General features: G+C 35.4%; 1 protein-coding gene across 5 annotated transcripts in view; it reads left to right on the top strand.

The window, feature by feature from the left end:
• The window catches only part of CD36 (CD36 molecule), a 53,268-nt gene extending 44,324 nt beyond the window's left edge, over positions 1-8,944 (top strand). For all 5 annotated transcript variants that reach the window (XM_032402289.1, XM_032402287.1, XM_032402285.1 and 2 more), the window contains 7 exons: positions 480-549; positions 1,747-1,934; positions 2,871-2,989; positions 4,036-4,109; positions 4,662-4,716; positions 5,548-5,712; positions 8,025-8,944. In XM_032402289.1, the coding sequence (XP_032258180.1) occupies positions 480-549; positions 1,747-1,934; positions 2,871-2,989; positions 4,036-4,109; positions 4,662-4,716; positions 5,548-5,712 (671 nt within the window). In that variant the 3' untranslated portion in view covers positions 8,025-8,944. The remainder of the gene's footprint in view (positions 1-479; positions 550-1,746; positions 1,935-2,870; positions 2,990-4,035; positions 4,110-4,661; positions 4,717-5,547; positions 5,713-8,024) is intronic.
• The last annotated feature ends 16,617 nt before the right edge of the window (positions 8,945-25,561 follow it).

Here is a 25,561-nt window from a genome sequence, read left to right as displayed (position 1 = left end):
ACAAATATAATCACAATTTTAACATGTAATTTTGCCATTATTTTTGTAACTTTTATTTATTTTTAAGGAGTGGGAAGATTTAATATGAAATTAAATACCAATGAGTATATATATAGTATACGGACTTATTGAATAGGATAACTGTTAGGCACATGCTGATATTATGGAAAGAAATTAAGAAAAGTGTGCTTAATGGAATTATGAATTGAAATGTGCTGTAAATATAAAATACACATTGGATTTTGTTAATTTTTATATCGATTACATGTTGAAATGATGGCATTTGAGATGTATTGGGTTAAATCAAATACACCCGTTTCTTTTTACTTTCTAAAAAAATGTGGCTACTAAAGAATTTAAAAATTACATATACAGTTTGCCCTATATTTCTATTGATCATACTGGCATAGAGATTTCTAGATTTTTTCTAGGATACACGTTACATCTAATCCCTTGTCACTGGCTTGATTTTTAAACAGATGCAGCCTCATTTCCACCTTTTGTTGAGAAGACGCGAATATTGCGTTTCTTTTCCTCTGACATTTGCAGGTAAGACCAAGACAACAATGTAGTTGTGGGAGTCAGAATTTTTTCCCCCAAGTGACAAAACAGAGACCTAAAGCTCATACTTAATAATGATGTTATCTGAGGGGAAAAAAGTACACATAGGGAAATTTTTCTTGATTTATTCAGAATAAATACGATATGGTATTCATGATGTGCTTAATAACTTTTATAAAAATTGAAGGTTGCAGAAGGATCAGATACATTATACAAATTATTTTTTCTCATTTTTAAGTAAGACCTATTTTTCCTTATTTATTTTTTTTTTAACTACACTAGACTATTTTCAATAACAGTCATGTCTAGAAGGGCATGCCCATCTTTCTAATGAGGTCCCGAGAAGAGGATGCCATTAACACAGAACTATGTTCATGAGCTCTTGTACTACAGCCTCTTAAAATTGATGGCACCCAGCAGATATCATACAAGCATTAGAGCCCACATCAGTCCACTTGAGTCCTAGCCCTGTTCCTGAAGATGAAATTATGGGCAAACCTTTGAAATATCTCAATATTTTCCTTACCTGTAAAATTGAAGGGAGCAGTGTTTCTTTACTTAGGGTTATGTGGGGATTAGAATATGTATTGAGCCCAGCACATTGCCTAGGTGTTGGTGAGTACTCAGTAAATGATGCGGGCACTCAGTAAATAATGATATATATATATACACATATATATATACATGTGAGTTCTTGATATATATATACATATATATATATATGTATCAAGAACTCACATGCACATGCCCCAGTGAGTACTTGGCCTTTCGCTCCAGGATTAAGTTCTGAAAGAAAGAAATTTTCATTGTATTTCATTTAAAGTGGGCACAAATAAAAGATTTGAGGGAAGTCATATGAATATTTGATCTATCAAGGAAATTAACTATGAGAAATGTCTTTGGTATAAATTCCCATGGTAGTTCACAAGCAAAAATTGCCCTTGGAAACTTTTGAGAGTAAAGGTAAAAATAGTTCATACTCAGGTATTATGTCCTGGCATGCCTTGAAATTTCACAAGAATTTTTTTTCCTGTGAATTAAATGAGAATTTAAAATTCTAGCAAGAGTATTCAATCCAATTTTTCTAAGTTAAAGCAAGAATATAAATCTAAAAATAAGAGAAAAAAAAATCTCCAGACTGTAGTTCAGTTTCCTGGAATAAAGCACTTTCTTATCTGTGTTTAGGTCCATCTATGCTGTGTTTGGAACCGAAATTAATCTGAAAGGAATCCCTGTCTATAGATTTGTTCTTCCATCCATGGCCTTTGCATCTCCACTTCAAAATCCAGATAACCATTGTTTCTGCACAGAAAAAGTTGTCTCAAATAATTGTACATCATATGGTGTGCTAGACATTGGGAAATGCAAAGAAGGTGAGTAAATGTTCTCAGTATCACAGTCCATGATACAATTTGCAGTATTCTTTACCCAAGATTCCTTTCCACCAAAAATTTAAAATCTAAACAAAAAGCAATAAGGCCAGGAAGTAAGTGTGGTGGTAGAAAAGCATTGTTTTGATTTTGCTTTGTTTTTCAGGTCCCAATCGTGTTCCAGTGTTGTGAAACTTAGTTATTATTAGGTAAAACCATACTGATATTTTCCCTGCTACTTTGGAAAATATCTGTTTAGGTCCTCAGCCCATTTTTTTAAATGGGTTATGTGGTGTTTTTGTATTTTTTTTTTTTTGAGCTCTATGAATTCATTGTATATTTTTGATATTAAGTACTGATTGGATGTTGTTTTGTAACCATTCCTGTGCTCCTTTCAGATATCTGGTAAGAGAAAAAATAACTCCTAGACTACTTTGAGCATCTCAACTTACCCATCTTCATTTTTCTTCCCTAGAAATTGGTTAATAAAAATATATTTTCAGTGTGTCTTTGAAACAAGAATTGACTTAAATATAACTTGGAGTCTCTCTTATTTAGCTCACTTCCTTCATATTGGGATGAATGTGAATGAGGAAAAGAAACCTCTTAATTCTCAGTTCACAGATATAGTACTGCCTGAAACATAAACATAATGGTTGAAATTTTGTGCTCAGCAGCTCAACTTTACATATTGAACATTAACACCTAAGGAAGAACAATAGACACTAGACATTAACTGACTAGGATGATGCAGAGATTTGTATTTTATTTTTGTACAGTAGTGATCAGCTCCTATAATTTCTTCCCCAGTCAGTGTTCAAGCCCAGCTATGCCTTTTTTTTATTTAAAGAGTTTTATTTTCAAGGAAATATTTTCTGAGTGGTATGTGAAATGAGGAAAATGATTCATCCCCAATTATTTCTTAAAACTTGTTTTCAGGAAAACCTGTGTACATTTCACTTCCTCATTTTCTACATGCAAGTCCTGATATTGGAGAACCTATTGAAGGCTTAAGTCCAAATGAAGACGAACATAGCACATACTTAGATGTTGAACCTGTAAGCAAATATATTATTGATGTGATTTGTTTCATTAAATTGAAAGAAAAAATAAATTCTCTCCTTTTTGTTAATCACATTTATTGAATCACAATCTTGATAAGTTACTACTTTTATTTCAGTGAAAATTACATTGATTTCTCTCTATTGTTGTTCATGAAATATCAAGGTCATTAAACTTTAGTTTTTCAGCTTATGGAACTTTATAGCCTTTCAGTGGTTCATAAGTCAGGAATATCAATGATGGGAATGAGTCTAATTGGCTTAAAACGATATGTATAAAATAAGCATAAAACAGCAATTTATGGGGCACCTGGGTGGCTCAGCCCTTTAAGCCTCGGAATCTTGGTTTCAGCTCAGGTCATAATCTCATGGGTCCAGAGTTCAAGCCTGCCTCGGTGCTCAGTGGGGAGTCTGCTTGAAGATTCTCTCCCTCTGCCCCTCTCTTTACTCACACCCTCTCTTTCTTTTTCTCTGAAGTGTAAATATCGCTTGCCTGAAGAGATACTACGTATTATGAGGAATTAAAAGATTTTATGGATATATGTGATTTGGGGGCAATATCTATTATACTTAGTGTCAAGAAAAATCAAAAATTCCTATAACTCAACAGTTTAAAGTTTTATTAATATTTTCCTCTTCAAAAGTTAAATAAAATAGCAAAATTTTAGTGGTTGTGTGTCAGTTTAAATAATGATAGAACTAGTATTATAATTAAACTGATGATACGTCAATTCTGAGTGAATATACATTTGATGATGCATAGTTCAGGAATCTATATGAGCTCAGCGTTGCAGTATTTTGTTAATTACCCAAAACCAATTTCTGTAGATATCACAAATCTAACTAAAACCCTGATATTTGGTTGGGCAAAGAGATTGTGTGTGCGTGTACATGCATACATATGCATACCTGCGTGTACACATGTAATTATAGTTATATGTCAATTTCACAAGTTTCAAGTAGTACAGTTTCATCTTAAATTCTATATAACAATAAAATTTTGGGATTTTTTTTTTATAGTAACTAGTTTGTTCTCTTTTTAGATAACTGGATTCACTTTAAGATTTGCAAAACGGCTGCAAATCAACATATTGGTCAAGCCAGCAAAAAAAATTGAGTGAGTCTCTTGAACAAGTTTAATGGTTACCTGATTTTTAGTATTTTCTTATAAGAACATGAGTTAGTCTATTACAGTAAGTGGAAAGAATAAAAAATTTCAACTTCTCTTTGGCTTAAGGTCATTAATCATTAAATGCTTATAATTTTTATTTGTAACAGAATCATATCTAGTGTTTATTGAAATGATAGTTACACATATTTGAGAATGTTTTGAGTATTTGGTGGTATCATTTTGTTAGCTGTCCAAATATTTCTATGACCAGTTTCTGGAATTCCTATTTTACTTTCCTGAGTAGAATTTGAGGAAAGGGAAAATCTGTGCTTAGAAAAAGTCAGTCTAATTAGAAATCAGTATTAGAAAGGTTTGTAAGAGTGAAAGGTGTCTGAAAAACAGTCACATTAACATTTAAATGATTTATTACAGGGAACAAAAGTCAAGGAACTTAACCAAGTTGCTTCTGAACATATATTTACACTAGTACTTACTGAAATTTCTGTTGTATATGGTAATATATTAATATGTATTTTCATAATTTAATGTATATTACAGGGCATTAAAGGGTCTGAAGCGAAACTATTTTGTGCCTATTCTTTGGCTTAATGAGGTTAGTATATATTTTTTTTAGTCTCTCAGTCATTAAAAGCAGTCAGTAAACTTCCATGTATATAAAAAAAGCTTTTGGTGTCTCAAAACTGAAAATGTATGTATAGTATTTGAAGTTGTATATGTTTTCATTGCCTATATAGGTGAGTATATATATTATACCTTTTTGAGAAAACCCAAGCACACATAAATATCAAGTTTGTGTTAATTTTCAGTGTTTTTCTTTTAGAAAGTCAAAGCACTTTCTATCATTTTTGATTATTTTCAAAATGCATCTTTTGAAGCACTTTTTCTTGCTGTGGTGCTTGTTTTAGGAAAGAGTCATATGTACATGTAACTCCAAATAACTCAAGACTTGGGGAATATGACAGTGCTAATAAAAGTCAACCAATCTTATAAAGACCTGGTTGGAGTAGGTGTAGGCAGTCTATCCTATTGCCTGATGAGATATTTGTAGTATAAACCATGGAATTAATTAGCCCCAGAATTAGGAAATGCAGTACATAAAACTTGAGAGGGATTGAAACTGTTGACCCTTGCCACTTCCCTCTGTCAATAGGAAACATCTGTTAGAAAATTGTGGACTTAGTATGTTCAATAGTGCTATTTAACATGTTCAAAGGGAGGGGGATTATATTTCACTAAGTATTCTTCCTTGGCATTTATTGCTTTCTTTGACATGCAAAGTGAATTCTATTGGCTTGTCTTCAAGATACAAATGACTAATACCTATCCAAGTGTTTGGAGAAAAGAGTGATATGTAAGTGGAAGGTTGTAAGTGTTTTGCTCCACTAATCTACTCAAATAATGCTAATTATTCATCTGATTACAGACTGGTACCATTGGTGATGAGAAGGCAGAAAAGTTCAGAAAACAAGTGACTGGAAAAATAAACCTCCTTGGTCTGGTAGAAATTATCCTACTCAGTGTTGGTGTGGTGATGTTTGTTGCTTTTATGATTTCATACTGTGCATGCAGATCAAAGAAAGTGAAATAAGTAAGTATATATCAAAAATTATATATTGCTTCAATAACATTAGTTTACATATTACTTGTTTTCGTTTTACCAAAGAGGGGTTATAAATTAGGCTGCAAACATTTCTAGACTTGTCTAGCCTACTACTATCATTTTTACTATATCCTCCAAGTTTTGAGATGTCTAAATTAAAACACAAATGCAGATTGAACAAGTAAATGTGGCCTATCTACATTACATCTTAAGTTCTAGAAGGAATGAAATAAAAGATGAAATTATCACCTTTGAAAAGTTAGTATGAATATAGCTTTATTCTGACTTCATTTCTTGATTTCTTGCTAATTATAAAAGTCACAAGTCATTAATATATCATTGCCTAGAGAATGTTCTGCAAGATTGAAATTCTTAAGGGGACAAATAAAATGATAAAAACTAAAAACTCATTACGAAAGAATAGAAATAGAAGAAAAATATGCTATTAAAAAACACTGAAGTAAAATGAATAAAACATGTTAAAATAGAAACAGAATTGCTGCATATAGACATGCCGGTCTAAAGTTAGGGTGTGCACCCTAGATGTTTACTGTGGAAACCCCAATATATGATTAAAATGCATGCTTTGAATTTGAATATAACAGTACAAGAGAAAGGAAAAAATAGTGTTCAACACAGCAGAACTAAATTACTCCGTTTAGAGGAAAAATCTGTTAAATGTGGGCAAGATTTGAGTTTTGGAAAAATTGTAGAGTAGTTCAGACCTCTGTGTTTTAGATATTAGTGCCGATGCCCCCTTGTTCATAAATAGGAATGAAAGCCTGACCCTATCTTCCCTAAATTGAAGTCTTTAATCATCATGGGTGGCATTGGTGTGGCCTCTAGGGGAGAATTTTTCCATTTCCCCAAATATTTCTTCCACTTCCCCACATGTTTCCACCAGCCTCTCTTCCCAAGCACTTCAAAACAAAAGCAACAAAATACAACCTAAATAAAAGCAATATGCTCACTTTGACAATCACAACTTCAAAACAAGTCTTATTACATTACTTCAAATCAGACTGCTGACCCTAAGCTGTCTTATATAGAAATTCTGGAGTTGCCACCAATAACTACGGAGCTTTTACTTTGTGCCAAGATTATGCTAAACAGTTTTCATGGATTATCAAATTAATCCCTAATAAAATTTCATGAGTTTCCAATAGTCACAGAATTCTGAAGACATTCCAGAAAATTATAACAGTGCAGAATTGTTCATTTTTAAAATGTGAATCAAATTGATTGATAAATAATACAGTGGAATTTCCAGTCCAATATTTTTGTGTAAGATTCACAACTTGTGTCTAAAGAAGCAGCCGAATCTTTTTCTGATCACTTCAGCCACTATTTACTCACTAGGAAGTAGACCAGACGACTCTGCCTACAATCTATTTGGACAGAATATTCAAAATGATAACTAACACATTCACATTAAAATAAAGGACATATTGCATCACTTTAAAACCTATCAGCACAGTAAAAAATAAGTTGTGATTAGACAAAGATATTCATATGACAATTTACATAAAAGATTATCCACTAAAAAGCCAAATTACTGCAAAAAAACTTGTTCTAGTGGGAAAGCATACTTTTCAAAAAGTATAATTTTGTTTCTGTATTCTCTAGTACAATTACATGATAAATTTCATCAGCGCTTAATGAGCCCTGAATGTCAAATTTCTTCAGTCCATACATGACTAAAAGTGAAAGCTTTCCAGAGTGTCTTTGTCAGCAAGTATGTTAGTTTTGCTTGAACATGACTGTTACTGCTTTTTTAAAACTATTTCTTTGTAAGAGAAGAAAATTTTTCTTTGCAGATTACTAGTTCTAGAAAAATCACGGAAGATGGAAATTTCCTTAAGCATCAGTTTTGAATATTATAAAAATTACGTCTTTGGGTAGATTTGAAAACAGTTGAAAAAATAAGATGTATAAGAGGGAATAAAGATGGTGGAGTTTACATGTGGTTTTACTCAATGGATCACAGATTAAGCCAATAGTTCTTTCAAAAGAAATAGTGTATACACCTCTAAATGAAAGATGGCCTGAAGGGACAGCAGCAAGTGGTTTAATTAGCTACCACTCTTTATCTGGCTAATTCTTGAGAGTCAGAAAGTAGCCTTCCATGATTGGGAATACGTATAGCCTTATCCATAACGTCTATCTGAGAACTTTTGTCATTTGAAAAATTAGGCTAAATAATAGAAAGTATGATATCTTGCCTCTATAGACCATAAGTATTACCTGTATTATTTTTCCACTGCTTTCTGGTAAGTAGTAACATTTCTTCTATTTTTCAGGCCGTGAATGAGTTTTTACCTTTCTGTACCAGTTACGTCAGGACCTTTGTTACTATTGGCCTACAAAATGAAGATTTTAATATGCTTTTTACAAAACACACCTAATCTTCTGGTCAAAGAAATGGTGACGTTTTTCTTTCTTTTTTTTTTTTTGCACTAAGCAGCAGCACATTTCTAAAGGATTTTAAGATGTTGGTAAAATCCACACTTTGAACACAAAACTGGAACCTTTTAAAATTCATCATGTGCACAATCGAATTGATTTCAGTTTCTGTAGACCTGGCTCAGACATGAACCAACTGTTCTTATTGGGTACTAACTGGTTCCCTGGTGGCAAATTCAGCAGAGTGGACATTCTCAACAAAACTTGAACCCTGAACTCCTGTCTTCTCTGTCAAGGGAAAAACATCAGTGTCCCTGTTCAGTTGCAATAGACCAACCCCAGGGCTGTCAGTACATCACAGATCATGAGCACCGACTCTTTTGAAAGACATTTAAGAATGGAAAGTAAAATTATATACTACTCAAGGTTCTCTTTCTGTGGAATCCTTTGTACAGCAACAGCAGGCGTTGTAACCATTTCCTTACTGTATAACGATATATTTTGTCACTGATTATGCAAATGGACATCCTTTTTAGCACATTTTGGCTCTTCGTGTTTAAGGACCTTATCATCTTCCATGTTCTGCAGCTCTTCTGGCAGTGAATAGATTGTGACCTTTCTACTCAGTTACATAGAACTTATGCTTGGCACCTTCAGAATGCTGTGCTAGGTATTAAGAGATGTAAATGATAATAAAGGAATTATTGTATGAAAGATTATCAAGAATAGAATATGCGTTAACGGTTATTTGTAATAGCTCTTGCTTTCACAGTCACCTCAGAATGGTCTCAACCATTAAAATATGTTCTTCTTCAAATTCCTGTGCTTTGTGTGGTTCTTGCCGTGTCACAAAACATTTACCCTAGTTTTCTGTAAGAAGTATTCTATCATCTGAATCTCTATGTTCTTCCGGCATATGCTTTCTGAATTCAATCATGACCACTTTCTCCTAGGCTAAGTTTTTAAGCCCATATGGGGAAAAGCAAAAAAGATACTTAGTTTCATCCTTTACAGTAGCAGAACTTCAGTCTAGAGCTTAAGGATTTTTCCTTTTTATTAGGAGACATACTGTTAGTAATCCTTCTTTCTTTAGCAAGGATTCGCTTATTGCAGAGAGCACTAGTCCTACTAAAAAGCTTCTCACAGGGAAAATGGGCCACATTCTGTCTTGTGTTTTATACAGGGTGGCTTATAGGACAAAGTAGTAGTAACTGGTTTGGATACTAAAATAATTAATTAAAAATAACTTGTTTTCCTCACATTACCTTCCAGGGCAAATATTGAAAACCCTAAAGACACCACCAGTTCAGAGGGATCTTGAGAAAAATCTCAAAAGTGTACTGATTTCTTTACATTTAGTTGAGGGGTGGGGGGGGGGTGGGAGGTATCCCTATAAGATATTGAGATTCTAGACATCTGATACTTAAAAGTTGACATGGTGATCTAAGAGATATATGAAGGAAATTTAATTCTTGAGCTAGGTGGGACTGAAGAATTGGATGAAAAACATATATATCCACCTCACACAAGATCTATGTATCCAAGAAATGATTCAGACTTTAAAATCTTCATACAGAAAATCATCTCACAGCATTTAGGTATCAGGAAAAAGATTTGTACTTATGTGTCTTTAGTATTGTTTAAATGCATGTATATTCTAATCTATCACATTACTCAACATTTTCTTTAAATTTGATAAGAGGAAAGACAAGACATATGCAAAGGTAAGTAAGTTATATTAAAAATACCCTATAGCAAAGACAATACTTTCTTTAAAGAATAGATTTTTTAATAAGAAAAATGAGTTTGGATGTGTGTGTGCATGCTCATGTGTGCTAAGATGGGAGTGGGGCATTTTTGGGAATGTACTAAATGTGTGACTTGTATGTGTTCAAGAAGGGAAAATGTTTGAATACCTATAACTGTGCATTGGTAAATTTGTATGCCTTATTCCACAGAAAAACTACACCATTTGCTAGAGAGGCACATTTTCATTCCAAACTATCTTAACCACCACACAAACTACAGTTGTTGTTCACACCTTAAGTTTGAAAATGTATAGCATCTGCAAAGGGGTTAACATAAGTTAGAGAATCTACAACATCTCAAAATGGGTTAATGCTTATTGTTGCTGACAAGTGCGTAAAGAAAAAAAATCTATATAGCTTTTGATTCTCAGGAACAGAGGTAAAGGGGCTATCATTTCAGGGAAAAAAAATGAGGCTACAGACAAATTGGTTATCCCTGAAAAATTCACTGTGAAAGTACTAGATACTGGTGTTGGATTTGTGCATTTGCAATAATCTGTCAATCTTTTAACCCATTATCAGTGTCGGACCCACACAACATTTATATCTATAACTGAAGTAGAGGCAGAGGGAGAGCTTAAAGATGACCTCCATTAGGACGTTCCTTGAGAACACCTCCATAGGCTCTTGGATGTGTGCCGAACCTAAAGCCTGTCCCTCAGGCCAAAGCTCCTGGACAAGCAAATTGGCCTCTTAGATGAATTGGATTTTGTTTCAGTCTGTTGTCTGTGCAATGCTCTGGGAGTGGTAATCTGTCAAGGACCATCTCCCGATTGTTTTGGCCCTATGGGATCCAGGAACATAAGCTCCCCTGGACACCAGAGCCGGGTAATCAAAGGGTGTTCCCTGGGCAGCAGCTGCAGAAATCAGGGCACCAGATGTGTGTAAAAGCTCCCCTCTGGGAGCTTCTGGCACTCAGGAGCACGGCAAGGAGCTTGAAATTGGTGCCTATTGGCTGGAGCAAGGCAGAGAGCACAAAGATGGCACCTGCCAGTTTCTGTCCCTAGAGAGTATCTTAGCAGGCCACTAGAACTATGTTAAAATTCATCTGGAGATTTGGTGACTGCTGCCCAGGGGACACAGAGTACCTGGCAGCCCTAGTGGCCAGCAGGGCATACATTTGCAATTACACAAGACTGTATATATTTTCATACTTTAAAAGCTGCTGCCTGAGGGTCTCTCAGACCTCCTCAAAGAGGAGGAAACTCTTTCAAGACTATTTCATCTAATACATAGAAACTACCACAGAGTCAAATAAAATGAAGAAACAAAAGAATATATTCCAAATTTAAAAAATAGTAAATAAAAAATAGTAAATAAAAAATAAAATGTAGATAATTTACCTAATACAGTTCAAAGAAATTGTCATCAACATACTCAAAAGACCCAGAAGAAGAATGGATGAACACCGTGAACTTCAACAAACAGAAGATATAAGTATCAAACAGATGTTACAGAGCTGAAGAATCAATAACTTCACCAAAAGTACATGAGAGGGGTTCAGCAGAAGACTAGACAACACGATGAAACAGAAGAAAGGATCAATGAATTCCAAGACATGGCAGAGGAACTCACCCAATCAGAACAGCAAAAAGAAAAAAAAAATGAAAAAATGTGACGATAGCTTAAAGGACTTAAGGGACAACATCCAGTAGGCTAACATTTGCATTAAGGGGGGCTCAGAGGAAAGGAGAGAGAGAAAGGGACTGAAAACTTCTTTAAAGAAATAAAGGTTTAAAACTTCCCTAACCTACAGAAGAAAATAGACATCCTGATCCAGGAAGCCCATAAAATTCCAAATAAGATGAACCCAAGGAAAGCCTCACTGAGACACATTACAGTTAAACGTTAAAAAGTTTAAGACAAGGAGAGAACCTTAAAAGCAGAAAGAAAAAAACTACTTGTTACACACAAGGGGTTATCAGAATTTTCAGCAGAAACTTTACAGGCCAATATATTGAAAATGTTCAAAGAAAAAAAAAAAAATCCCAGCCAAGAATACCCTACCCAAAAGCAAAATCATTCAGAGAAGATACAGAATTTTCCAGACAAATAAAAAAGCTAAGGAGTTCATCACCACTAAACTGGCCTTATGAAAAATTCGAGAGGGAGTTCTTTAAAATGAAAAGAAAATATATAAAGTATAAATCATATAGATATACATAAATATATAGTAAAGGTAATGGAATAATCACTACTAAAGCTAGTATAAAGATAGCAGTAAAAATAACTATAATAACTAATAAGGGGCACACAAGATTCAAAAAATGTAAAATGTGATGAAAAAACAAAAAACAAAAATGTGGAGCTTTAAAAATGCATTCAAACTTAAGTTCTTATCAACTTAAACTGTTATAAATATAAGTTTTTCTATGTAAGCATCAGGATAACCACAAAAACCTCTAGTAGATACAAAAAAAAAATAAAGAGTAAGAAATCTTTTTTTTTATTTTATCATCTTATGTTAATCACCATACATTACATCATTAGTTTTTGATGTAGTGTTCCATGATTCATTGTTTGCGTATAATACCCAGTGCTCCATTCAGTACATGCCCTAGAAATCTAAACATACCGTTCTGAAAGTTATCAATTCACAATGGAAGAAGGCAAGAGAAGAAGAAAGATATAGAGAAGAACTACAAAATAGCCAGAAAACAAGGAAGAAAATGGCAAAAGTACATACCTATCAGTAAGTACTTCAAATGTAAATGGAATAAATTTTATTATCATAAGACGTAGTGAATGAGTGGATTTAATAAAGGAAAACAAGACCCAGATGCAGGCTGCCTATGAAAAATTCACTTCAAGCATAAGGACACACATAGACTAAAAATGAAGGGACTTAAAAGGATATTTCATGCAAATGGAAACCAAAAGAAAGCTGAAGTAGCTATACTTATAATAAACAAAATAGACTTTAAGATGAACACTGTAATAAATGACAAAGGACATTATATGATAAAGGGGTCAATCCAACAAAAGGATATAACATTTGTAAGTATTTATGCACCCAATATAAGAACATCTAAAAATATAAAGCAAATTTTAACAGACTTAAAGAGGGAAAGAGACACCAATATAATAAAGTAGGGGACTTTAAAACTCCATTTGCATCAATGAATAGATCATCCCAACAGAAAATCAATAAGGAAACATTGGCCTTAAACAACATGTTAGAACAGATGGACTTAGCTGATATATACAGAACATTCCATCCAAAAGAAACACAATACACATCCTTCTCAAGTGCACATGGAACATTCTCTAGGATAGATCATATGTTAAGCCACAAAACAAGTCTTAATAAATTTAAAAGATTGAAATCATATCAATATCTTCTCTGACCACAATGGTATAAAACCAGAAATCAGTTATAAGAAGGAAAGTAGAAAATTTACAAATATGTGGAGATTAAACAACATACCACTGAACAACCCATGGGTCAAAGAAGAAATCAAAAAAATAAAAAATAAAAAAACCTTAAAACAAATGAAAATGGAAATAAAGCATACCAAAATATATGTGATGTAACAAGAGAAGTTCTAAGAGGAAGTTCATACCAACAAATGTCTACATCAAGAGACAAATATCTTAAAGGTACAGCCTAACATTACATCTCAAAGAACTAAAAAGAGAACAAATAAAGCCCAAAGTTAGTAGAAGAAAGAAAATAATGAAGATCAGAGTGCAAATAAATGAAAAAAAAAAGAAAAAGAAAATAGAAAAAGATCAATGATAATAAGGGCTGGTACTCTGAAGAGAGAAAAATTAACAAACTTTTAGCTAGACTGACCAAGAAAAAGAAAGAACTCAAAATCAGAATGAGAGAGAAGACATTACAACTGATGCCACAGAAATACAAAGGATCATGAGACTCCTATGAACAATTATATGCCAACAAATTGGGCAAAACTAGAAGAAGTGGTTAAACTCCTAGGAATATACAGCCTACCAGGACTGAATCATGACGAAAGAGAAAATTTGAACAGACTGATTACTAGTAAGAAGAATAAAGCAGTAATCAAAAACCTCCCAACAAACAGAAGTCCTGTACAAGACAGCTTCACTGGTAAATTCTAGCAAACACTCCAAGAAGAATTATTACCAATCCTCCTCAAACTCTTCCAAAAAACAGAAGAAAGAACACTTTCAGCTTCATTTTTACAAAGCTAGCATTACCCTGATACCAAAACCAGAAAAGGAGGCCACAACAAAACATAGGCCCAAATGTCTGATGAACATAAATTCAAAATCCTCAACAAAATATTAGCAAACCAAATTCAAAAATACATTAAAGGATCATACATCATAAACAAGTGGGATTTATTCCAAGGATGCAAGAATGATTCAACTTCACAAATCAAGCAATGTGATATGCCACAGTACATTAACAAAATGAAGAATAATCATATGATCATCTCAATAGATGCAGAAAAAGCATATGGCAAAATTCAAGATCCATTAATGATAAAAATTCTCAACGAAGTGAATATAGAGGGAACGTACCTCAACATAACAAAGGCCATATGTGACAACAGCACAGCTAACATTATACTCAATAATAAAAAGCTGAAAGCTTTTACTCTGAGATCAAGAGCAATACAAGAATGTCCACTCTCACTACTTTTATTCAACATAGTATTGGAAGGCCTGGCCACAACAATTAGGCAAGAAAAAGGAAATAAAAGGCATCCAAATTGATAAGGAAGAAGTTAAACTGTCACTATTTGCAGATGACATGATACGATATAGAAAGTCCTAAAGACTCCACCAAAAAGCTGTTAGGAACAATAAATGAATTCAGTAAATTGCAGGATACAAAACCCATATACAAAATTGCAGTTGTGATTCTATACACTAATAACAGAAATTAAGACAATCTTATTTACAATTACAACAAAAAGAGTAAAATAACTAGGAATAAATTTAAGCAAGGAGGTGAAAGATCTATACAGTAAAAACTATAAGACATTAAAGAAAGAAACTGAAGGTAACACAAAGGGAAAGATAGTCCATGCTCATGGATTGGGAGAATATCGTTAAAATGTTCATACTACCCAAAGCAATCTACATATTCAATGCAATTCCTATCAAAATTACAATGGCATTTTCCACAGAAATAGAATAAATAATCCTAATATTTGTGGGTAACCACAGAATAGCTAAAGAAATCCTGAGAAAAACAAAGCTGGAAGCATCATGCTTGCTGATTTCAAAGTATGTTACAAAGCTAGAGTGACCAAAACAGTATTGGTATTGGCATAAAAACAAACATATAGATCAATAGAACAGAATAGATATCCAAGAAATAAACCCATGCATACATGGTCAATTGCTTTCCAACAAAAGAAACAAAAATACACAATACAAAAAGGGCAGTCTCTTTATAAATGGTGTTGAGGAAAATGAACAACCACAGACAAAAGAATGAAACTGAACCACTATCTTACAACGTACACAAAAATTAACTCAAAATGGATTACAGATTTGAATGTAAGACCCGAAACCATAAAACTCTTAGAAGGAGACATAGGCGGAAAGCTCCATGACATAAATCTTGGAGATGATTTTTTGGATCTGATATCACAAGTAAAGGCAACAAAAGGAAAAACAAGTGGAACTACATCAAACTAAAAACCTTCTGCACAGCAAAGGAAACCATCAGAAGGCAACCTATAGAAAGGGAGAAAATACTGCGAATTATATATCTGATAAGAGGTTAATACACAAATATATAAAGAACTCCTGCAACTCAAGAGCAAAAAAAACAAAACAAACAACTACAACAACAAAATGAAGAATCCAATTTAAAAATGGACATAAGATCTGAATAGACATTTTTCCAAAGACACACAGATGGTCAACATCAATAATCATCAGGGAAAGGGAAATGCAAATCAAAACCACAGTGAGATACTACGTCACACCTGTCAAAATGCTAAAATAATTAAAAAAAAAAAAAACCAAGAAATAATAAGTGTTGGCCAGGATGTGGAGAAATGGAACTCTCATGCACTGTTGGTAGGAATGTAAATTGGGTACAGTCTCTATGAAGAACAGTATAGAGTTACCTCAAAAAATTAAAAATAGAACTACCATAGGATCCTGCTATTCCACTTCTGGGTATTTTATGAAGAAAACAAAAATGCTAACTAGAAAAGATATTTGAACCCCTATGTTCATTGCAGCATTACTTACAATAGCCAAGATAGGGAAACAACCTAAGTGTTCATCAATGAATGAATGCACAAAAAAGATATGGTAAATACACCCCCCCACACACACACATGCGCGCGTGCACACACAAACCACTATTATTCAGTCATAAAAAATTAAATCTTCCCATTTGCAATGTGGATGGACCTTGAGAGCATTATGCTAAGTGAAATAAGTTGGTTAGAGAAAGACAAATACTGTATGATCTCATTTACATGTGAAATCCAAATAAATAAATAAATAAGGCCCAGCTTACAGATATAAAGAACGTTGATGCCAGAGGCGGAGTGTGTATGAAGTGATGGAAATGGTTGAAGGAGGTTGAAGGGGGCAATCGTCCAGTTATAAAATGCCTAAGTCATGGTGCATGGTGACGCTAGTTAGTAGTACCGTATTACATATTTGAAAGTGACTGTGAGAATAAATTTTTAAAGTTCTATCATAAGAAAAAAGTTTCCTAACTACATACAATGAGATGTGAACTAGACTTACTGTGGTAATCATTTTACAATATATACAAATATCGAATCATTACATTATAATCCTGAAACTAATATAATGCTTTATGCCAATTATACCTCAATTTAAAAAAAAGAATATTCAGCTCTGCTAATAAAAGAAATAATATGGAGAGATGAGACTAAGTGTGTAAGGAAGTAGTTTGTGTGACATGTTAGACGTAAAGTCAAGCATGTGTTGAAAAGAGGAAGGTATGGAATTATCAAGTAAGTATGAGTCACTAAGTGTGTATAAGACATTCCTAAGAGACACAGACATACCCCATTTTCCCCTGCCAGTAACATACAGAAAAGAACAAACACCAAAGCCGTGGCTGTCTATCAGGTCACTGGTTCTCTACAGCGGGCCTAGACACATTTGCCCTTGTGTGTCTCTCTAATACAACAAGAGTGGATTTTGACACCAAGCACCCTCTGTATTTTGGACCCCCCTTGCTCAAACCCCAACTCTGGTCTTACTCTCCTCGCCATCAGCAGGGAAGGCTGTTGCAACAGCACAGGATTCAGGTATAGTGGGGCTTCCACTCTGTCCTAAGTTTGTAAACCTATGCAATCTCTTTTTCATAACTCCTCACTGTGCATTTTACATGGATAAATTATGTTATTTGCTAAGCTAAAGTTCTCTGAGATGGTCTGTTCCATGACCCGTGGGACAGCTCCTGGCCATATTCTCAGAGAATGCTACTGCCTCAAGAAATTCCCTACACAACACTATATAGTTCTTCTACTGGGACTAAAAAAACAATGAACAAGTTTGTTTAGACTAACTCAGCATGCAAAATAAGAAGAAAATATTTAACAGTCTTGCTAAATAAACAACAAATTACAAATAGTATATGCACATTAAGGCCCAGATGGCAAATAAGTTTCTTTTAGCAGCTGCTTGATGGTAGTTGCCTGAAATCATTTGGTTGAAAAAGAATGAACTGGCTGAAAAAGATAAGTAGACGGGTCCAAGATCTGTGTAGACCAAAGGCCATGAGTAGTTAGCAAGGTCTATCATGGGCAACATTGAGAGAAAAATCCCTGGATCTCTAGAGGAAGGGGAGGTCCCTAAAGTTAGCTGTATGAAATGGGCGAGTTGATGTGTGGGTTTAAACACACATCATAAACCTTTATGATCAACAAGTTTAATTCACTGCCACATTCTAGAAATGTTTACAAACAAAAACTCTCAAAGTTTTATTAATTGTAGGGTTCACTTCTAAACCTTAAAGTTACAGTGTGACTCAGCTTTATATATATGCATTTAGGTATTTATCACTGATGAAAATACGCTTAAGCTACTAAAATAGGAATCAGCATACTTTCTCTGTAGAGGACCAGACAGAAAATATTTCAGGCTTTCCAGGTCACATGGGCTCTGTGGCAGTTGCTACTACTTAGCGCTATCATCGTAGCATGAAAGCGACCGCAGACAATACCAACAAATAGGTGTGGCTGGATTCCAATAAAACTTTATTTACAAAAATCAGGAATGGACTGAAATTGGCCCCCAGGTCATAGTTTATTGATCCCTGTGCTAAAAAGTACTTACACTTTGTAAATTATGGTATGATGGGTAATTATTTTGAGTGGCTTGGTTAATGGGGAAGTTTCCTATATACTAATATTACACTAGCCTATCAGAGCTATATAAGATATATGTCATCCAAAATTTGGGCTATAAAGAGTAGATATTTAACTGATTATATTGCTTTACTACACCAAGAATGGAACTCTTGACTTTTGGGACTAGAGGCCCATCTTAATGGGGTTGCTCTGCTTGATCCTATCTGAATGGTTAAATAAGAATTATCATCATATCTGAAATTGGTGCAGCCCTCCCTTCTAGTTCAAAACTCATTTGCTCTTTTCTCAGATACTCTTTATACTCGTTGGACAATAAAATTTTGATTTGCTTCTCTTTTTATAGTAAGATATTTGCATATTCAGGGTTTTTATATTTCAGAAAATCTTTCTTCAATTAGGTTATTTTTACTTTTGTTATAACAGTTCTGGCTTTTACTGTGACTAAATCTAAAATTCTGTATCTCCTTTCTCTTAGTTTGATGGATAGAAATTTGGTTCTGGTGCCTGGATTTGAATTCCAGGCCCACCACTTACTGTATGGCCTTGGGAAAATTAATTAACCCCTTTATGTCTTAGTTTCTTCATCTATAAAATGAAGGCACTCATGGAGTGGCTCTGAGGATTAAATGAGTTAATGCATATGAAGTGCTTTCAAGGGGCGCCTGGGTGGCTCAGTCAGTTAAGCATCTACCTTCAGCTCAGGGTTCCGCATTGGGCTCCCTGCTCAGCAGGAGACTTCTCCCTCTGCCCTTCTCCCCTGCTCATGCACACACACACTCTCTCTCTCTCTCTCAAATAAATAAAATCTTTAAAAAAAAATAAAGTGCTTTAGACAGAGAATGAAGCAGAGTAAGCACTCAAATGTTAATTAAGACCACATAAATTTGGTAGATCCCAGCAACTGTGAGAGGATTGTCTACTAACTCGTATTTCTCCTCTGTCAAATAGAATTCATAACCCTGGAAAAATTATTCAAATTAATCAACCTTTAGAAAGAGCTGAAAGTTGATCATGTTGTACTGTTGTCTCCTGTATTTGAATTTACCCTACTTACAAGCTAACAATTTAGCCTATACTGTTCATGGACGTTGACAGCAGACACATGATACTCCTGGGAAAGAGACAAAAGACTTTGTTATTTGTAGGACACCAAAGCACAAGCATCAGCATATTTCCTCTCAGCTGCTCCTAACCTTAAGTCTCACAGGGGCGATGCAATATGGCCCAGATGGATGCTGTGCACGTAGCGGGTTTGTATCCCAGGTGAGGAACACGGAGTTTCAGGAATCCACCACTCTGAGAGTAAACAGTAAGCAAGGCTGCTTTTTGTTTGGGGATGGGAGTGAGACTTTCCCTTATCAACCCCCCCGCTCCCCCGCCCCGCAGTGACCACTGCAAATATAAATCTTAGAGAAGGACCACATAAGAAGCAGCCAGGGCCTTTCTTTCTTGGTACATCCAGCAAGACATATAGGAAAACAAGAAGTCTGATGGTTACTATCTCTTTCAGGAGTAGACATGGCTAAGCCATTTGTGTCAGGTTCATTTTTCTTTACTCTTTTTAGCTATATGATAAACACTTTGATAAATGTGGGTAAATACCATTAAACTGATTTCTTCCTGGAAAGCTTCTCAAAGGCTTTAAGGTGCTATAAATCTCCAAGAGGAAAAATTACTGTTCAATGTATCCCAAAGTTTTATGACTCTGAATTCCTTTTAAGAATAATTACTTATGAATGCTAAGTACATTCTTTAAAAACACTGTTGGCTGTTCCTATTTTGCTTGTTTCTCACAATTTATTTCTTGGTCTTTTTTTTTTTTTTTTAAGTCACTGTAAAATAACCATACCCTCAATCTATGCAGGAATATAAAGTGCCTAGGACAGGGGCACCTGGGTGGCTCAGTCGTTAAGCATCTGCCTTCGGCTCAGGTCATGGTCCCAGGGTCCTGGGATCGAGCCCCGCATCAGCATCCCTGCTCCACGGGAAGTCTGCTTCTCCCTCTCCCACTCCCCTTGCTTGTGTTCCCTCTCTCGCTGTGTCTCTCTCTGTCAAATAAATAAAATCTATAAAAAAAAAATTGTTTTTAAATTAAAAAAATAAAGTGCCTAGGACAAAAAAAAAAAAAAAGGCACATATAAAGGGCTCAATATTTAAAACCATTGCCTTGGGCACTTGGGTGGCTCAGTCATTAAGCATCTGCCTTTGGCTCAGGTCATGATCCCAGGGTCCTGGGATTGGGTCCCGCAGGGGGCTCCCTGCTTAATGGGGAGTCTGCTTCTCCCTCTCCTTCTGTTGCCGTTCCCCCCTGCTTATGCTCTCTCGCTCTCTCTCTCAAATAAACAAAATCTTTAAAAATAAAAATAAATAAAACCGTTGTTTTCCCCTACTCTGTGGCTTTCAATGACATGCTAGTTTTAATTATCTGATCGTGGTAGTGACAGCATTGTTTCATTAACTTTCTGTGCCACAGGACACATTCCTGGACTACATAGCTACCCTTTTTAAGCAAATGCCAAACGTTCCTTTGGTTCCTCACCAAGACTTTCTGAAATTCTTCTCTCACTAGGACATGATACATATCTCACTAATGCTTTAATCTTCTTACACTCAGTATTTCCTCATTCTGCAGCAGACTCTATTTACCGTGTTACAACATGTATACTTCTCTCTCGTGACATTCAGGAGACAGTGATCTCAATGCCATGGAAACGTCACTCATAAAAAGAAATTAAGAAGCATTGTTAGTAGCAGCAGAGAAGGTGGTGTTCCCCAACATTTTGTCTACTTCCCTGCATCTCTCAGACTGCTACATTTAGGAGTTGCGCAATAAATTCTGGCCAACTGTCTACGGATAGAAGTGCCATGCAGTACTTCCTCAGAAGCACCGAAGAGCTTTGAGATCATCGTTAACCCGTTGCTGCACGAGACACCACCACAGAGGATGGGTGTGTGCAACACAACCACCAGCCCCAACTTCGAGACCTGCGGCATGGAAAATAAGCTGTTGAGTGATGCCGTGAAGATTTGGTTATGTTATGATAAAACCCAAAACCAATTCTGAACAAAAGACCACCCCCCAAAAAAGGATTCCCCCAAACTGTTTCTTTTAAGTTGTTTTTGGAACCACCGACAGCCTATGTACACTCTGTGTTAATACATTTGGAAACCCTGAAGACCCTTATATTGAGAATGAAGATCTCCTGTAGTAATGTTTACTAAATGGTGTCCCTTAGCACACTAATTCTTGGATTGGTTCTATATGGGAAAATATTGGTCCTCTGGTGAAATATTTGGGAAATATTACAAACTAAATACGACTCTCTTACAGAGTCACAAGATATATAATCATGATATATGTTCCAAGATTCCACTGACGACTCTAATCCAATGTTTTCTAAACTTAAGCATGGAACACAGTTGTTTCCATTAAATATTTGTAGTAGTGACTTACAGAATTCCAATTTGGGAAGGCCAATGTAGAGAAATGTTTAATACTTCTTCTTACTCAGCTGCTATGTAATAGAGGGATTATGCATATTTCATATCGCCCAAGAGCTCCAGGATAAGTGGGTCCGATATAAGGAAGATAAAGAAGATAGACGTTGACTAAAAAAAATAAACCTCTTGACTCCTACGCAAGTGCTTGGATATGAATAAATAAGGACAACACTGAACTTCAGCAGGCAGCACTCAAGCTCCAAAAGCAAATAGATTATTTGGTGGGGTGCCTAAAGCACCTGAACCTTAACTTCTCAGTCACGCAAAAATTCGTGTTTCATATAGTTTTAAAGCAGACAAAAAAAGGGAAATACGGGGCATACGTGTACACACACATATGTATGCACTTACATGCGGACTGTACACGTGTGCACGTGTGTGTATATAGAAGAACATGAAAATGTCCTTGTTGCATGGAATGTTAAGTTTCTCAAACAAACATATACCCTGAATTTTATGAACAATACATTTGGAAAGGCTAGAGACTTAAACAAAATTGAGAGAGTATTTTCTGAGCACCTGTTATGTGCCGAACATTATTCCAGGATCATCAGATATAACAGTTTTTTTGAAAGAGAGGTATAAATAATTAAATTAAGGTGATATGATAAAGTGCTGAGCAGTCCCTTAATATTGGCGAATCGGCAAAGATCTCTGTAAGGATTTGACATTTGCAGTAAGAAGATCGGCTCTCCAAAGATGTCTATGCCTTAATCCCAAAAAGCTGAGAGTCTATTTTGTTACATGGCAAAGGGACTTCACAGCTGTAATTCAAGTTATAGACTTCAATTGGGAGATTATCCTGTATTATCCACGTGGGTCCAAATAAATCACAGGAGCCCTTCAAAGTACAGAATTTTTTCTGCCTGGAGGAAAAAGAAATGTAGCAGAAGGGGACATCAAAGAGGAGGCAAGCAGGCTTCATTCAGGTCTTGGTAAATGGAGGTGTAGAGTTAGACTCATTTCCATACAATAGGACCACATTGTGAGAATGTGCCAAGAATTATGAAGAACAAGCTATGTTAATGCAGTATTTCTCAAACTTGTTTTTTTCAGAGCAACTTGCAGGACTCATGTTCTGCAGAACAGGCTCTGAGAAACAGTCATCCTGACAAATTATAATCCACATTTGTGAAGGGTAAAATGTTTTGGCTGATAAGTAATAGACCAGCAGACAGGAGCTCCAAATTTAGTCCTAACTGCCAATAACTTCCTGATTAAATTTCATTGGCTTCATCTATAAATCGGAGGAATTGAGCTAACCTAAGCATTTTTAATCTTGAAAATTCTAGATTTTTAAAAGAGCTTATGCTAGTTATAATATGCTGTAAAGAATACACAAACAAGAAAATTGGTATTGTTACTCCAGAATCACACTGATTACATTTCCAAAATAAATTGACTGAAATTATTTGAAACATCTTAATATTTTATCTGATGAGATTTGATTATTTTGAAATTTGTCCTCTCACTTAAGACAATATTTTCCCGTATTTAAGGCTTTTGCCCAAATTACAACGGACTTAAACACTCCTCAAAGGCCACGTGCGCTACCTTAAATATCCTGGAAAGACATCTTGGTCTATAAATGGTTCATGGGCCATTGGTGCTTCTGAAACTTGAATGGGCATCGAATCGCCTGGGAATCTTTTAGAATGCGGACTCTGATTACATAGGTCTGGGATGGGGTCTGAGAAGCTGCAGTTCTCACAAGCTCCACGTGTGATCCTAATGCTGCTTCTCGGCACGCAGTAGCACGGACTTGAGTTTTAATGCATTTTCTATAATTGTCAGCCTTTGTGAGATTGATCAGCCAAGTATTTCTGTTCCTGTTTGCTCACTGGCAGGCAGTAGTAACAAAACTTGCTCTAAAAGCCTCTCAGAGTTATTGTGAAGATAAAATGAGATTTTATATGGTGATTCAACAAAATTTAAAATTATTCTATCCATATAGGTTATTTTTATGTAGATTCAATGATTCTCTCATGGGCAATTTTTATCTTCTTTCCCACAACAGATGAGACTTACGTTAGTCATCTTTTAAGACCTCATTTATTGATTCTCCACATAATTCTGATCTTCTAATAACTCACTAATACGTATGAATGATGTAAGTAATGTATGAAAATAGGAGAAGAGTGTCAATAAAAAATTGCGATTTTTACTATTAAGTCAAGAGTTAGTATAGTGCCACAGAATTCTATAGTTGAAAGAGATTTTAACCTCATTTTGTGGAGGAGTAAATGAAGATTGGGGAGGAGCAGGAGAGATATTATTGTCCAAGGTCACGTAACATGTCAGTAGCCTAAAACTAGATTGTAGAAAAAATTCAAGATGACAGAACACCTACTAATACATGACATAAGAAATAATCTGCACATAAAAGTCCTTTAAAAGTGTCAGGTAAAGACAAAGACTTCGATTAAATTTCAAAACCAAATAGATAGAATAACCTACAGCAGAGAGTGAGTCCTTAGTTTTTACATGTGGTTTTTCAACATTCCACTAGATGGCAGACAAAACCCAGCGTAAAATACAGTGGGCCTTAAGAGCGGGGAATGGATAAGCAAATCCCCTCTCTCTCTCGTAAATATTTTCTTATTGAAACACTGGGCCTCTGATTTTGATATGTTTATTCAATTTACTAATATAAATCCTATCACTAATATACAGAGATATAATTCCTATACATTAGTTTGTTTAACACTTAACTAATTGGCTCTACAGAGAAAAGTATTTAGTATCGTGGAAAGAACATAAAAGGAGGCTTGGGGCCTGATCATAGTCTTGACACTAAATGAAGGAATTATATGAAGATATCTAACCTCTGAATTTCATATTCTTACCCATAAACTGTGGATAACAAATAATAAAGCACTACCTAATTGGAGGGTATTGGGTTGTATGGGAAATTGCTTTGCAAACTATAGAGCGGTACTCAAGGGTTGATGAATGTTATTTATTTCAGCCTTTTCCCCCTTTTTTGACTGGATGGTAGGAACTGAGAACCTCAAGTCAGGCTGGCCCCCCTTAGCCGACCCCTACACCAGTAATCACCCCCAGCGTCCTTAGGCTCCAGGAAGCATCGGTCTTCACAGATTCTGGCTGGCTTCGGTGTTTGACTCCCAGACTCCTTTGGACATTTTCAGGTATGTCTACTTCAGGTAAAACATTCTACTACTTTAATACCATGGATCACAAGGACTCTTGTTCCCCCCACTGTGAGTTAAAGCCCCGACTTGGCTCTCATGGAAGAAAAACAGGAAACTTCAGAGTCACTTTGCTAGAGTCACTGAGTTTTCCAAACCTATGAGACAGAAGCCAGATGATGTCACACTTGTCTCCTCACATTCCCCCTGTCCTTCTGCAGAAGTTTTGTTCCCCTCCAGGTACTGCCCAAATTCCAGTAATTCAGACTCAGCAACAGCCTCACTTCCTCCTTATATCGCCTCAGAGGCAGATTCTTACTTGCAAGCCACATCCCAACAATAAAGCTTAATTCAAGATTCAAATTTATTACTACATGGAATATGACTCAAAACTCTAAGTACAGCGGGCAATACTGAAGACATTCGTGCCATTTAATACGTGAGAGGAAATGGAAGGTGACTTGTCAGATCTGAGCTGGTTAGCACAATAGGTTGTAGAATATGCCCCAACGAAGGTTGTGGCCAAGCCATTACTAGAGAGTGTGACCCAAAGGTGTTAATCAGAGGGCGAACTAGCCAGTCCATGCAGGAACGGTGGGAATCTTTGAACAGTCTGCAAAACTTCTGAGTAATAAACTGAATTCCAAATAACAAAGCATTTATCTGC

The sequence above is a fragment of the Phoca vitulina genome, unplaced genomic scaffold (genome assembly GCF_004348235.1).
Source record: "Phoca vitulina isolate PV1807 unplaced genomic scaffold, GSC_HSeal_1.0 scaffold4, whole genome shotgun sequence".
Lineage (NCBI taxonomy): Eukaryota > Metazoa > Chordata > Mammalia > Carnivora > Phocidae > Phoca > Phoca vitulina.
Note: the sequence above shows the minus strand (reverse complement) of the source record. Positions and strands in the feature narration are given on the sequence as shown.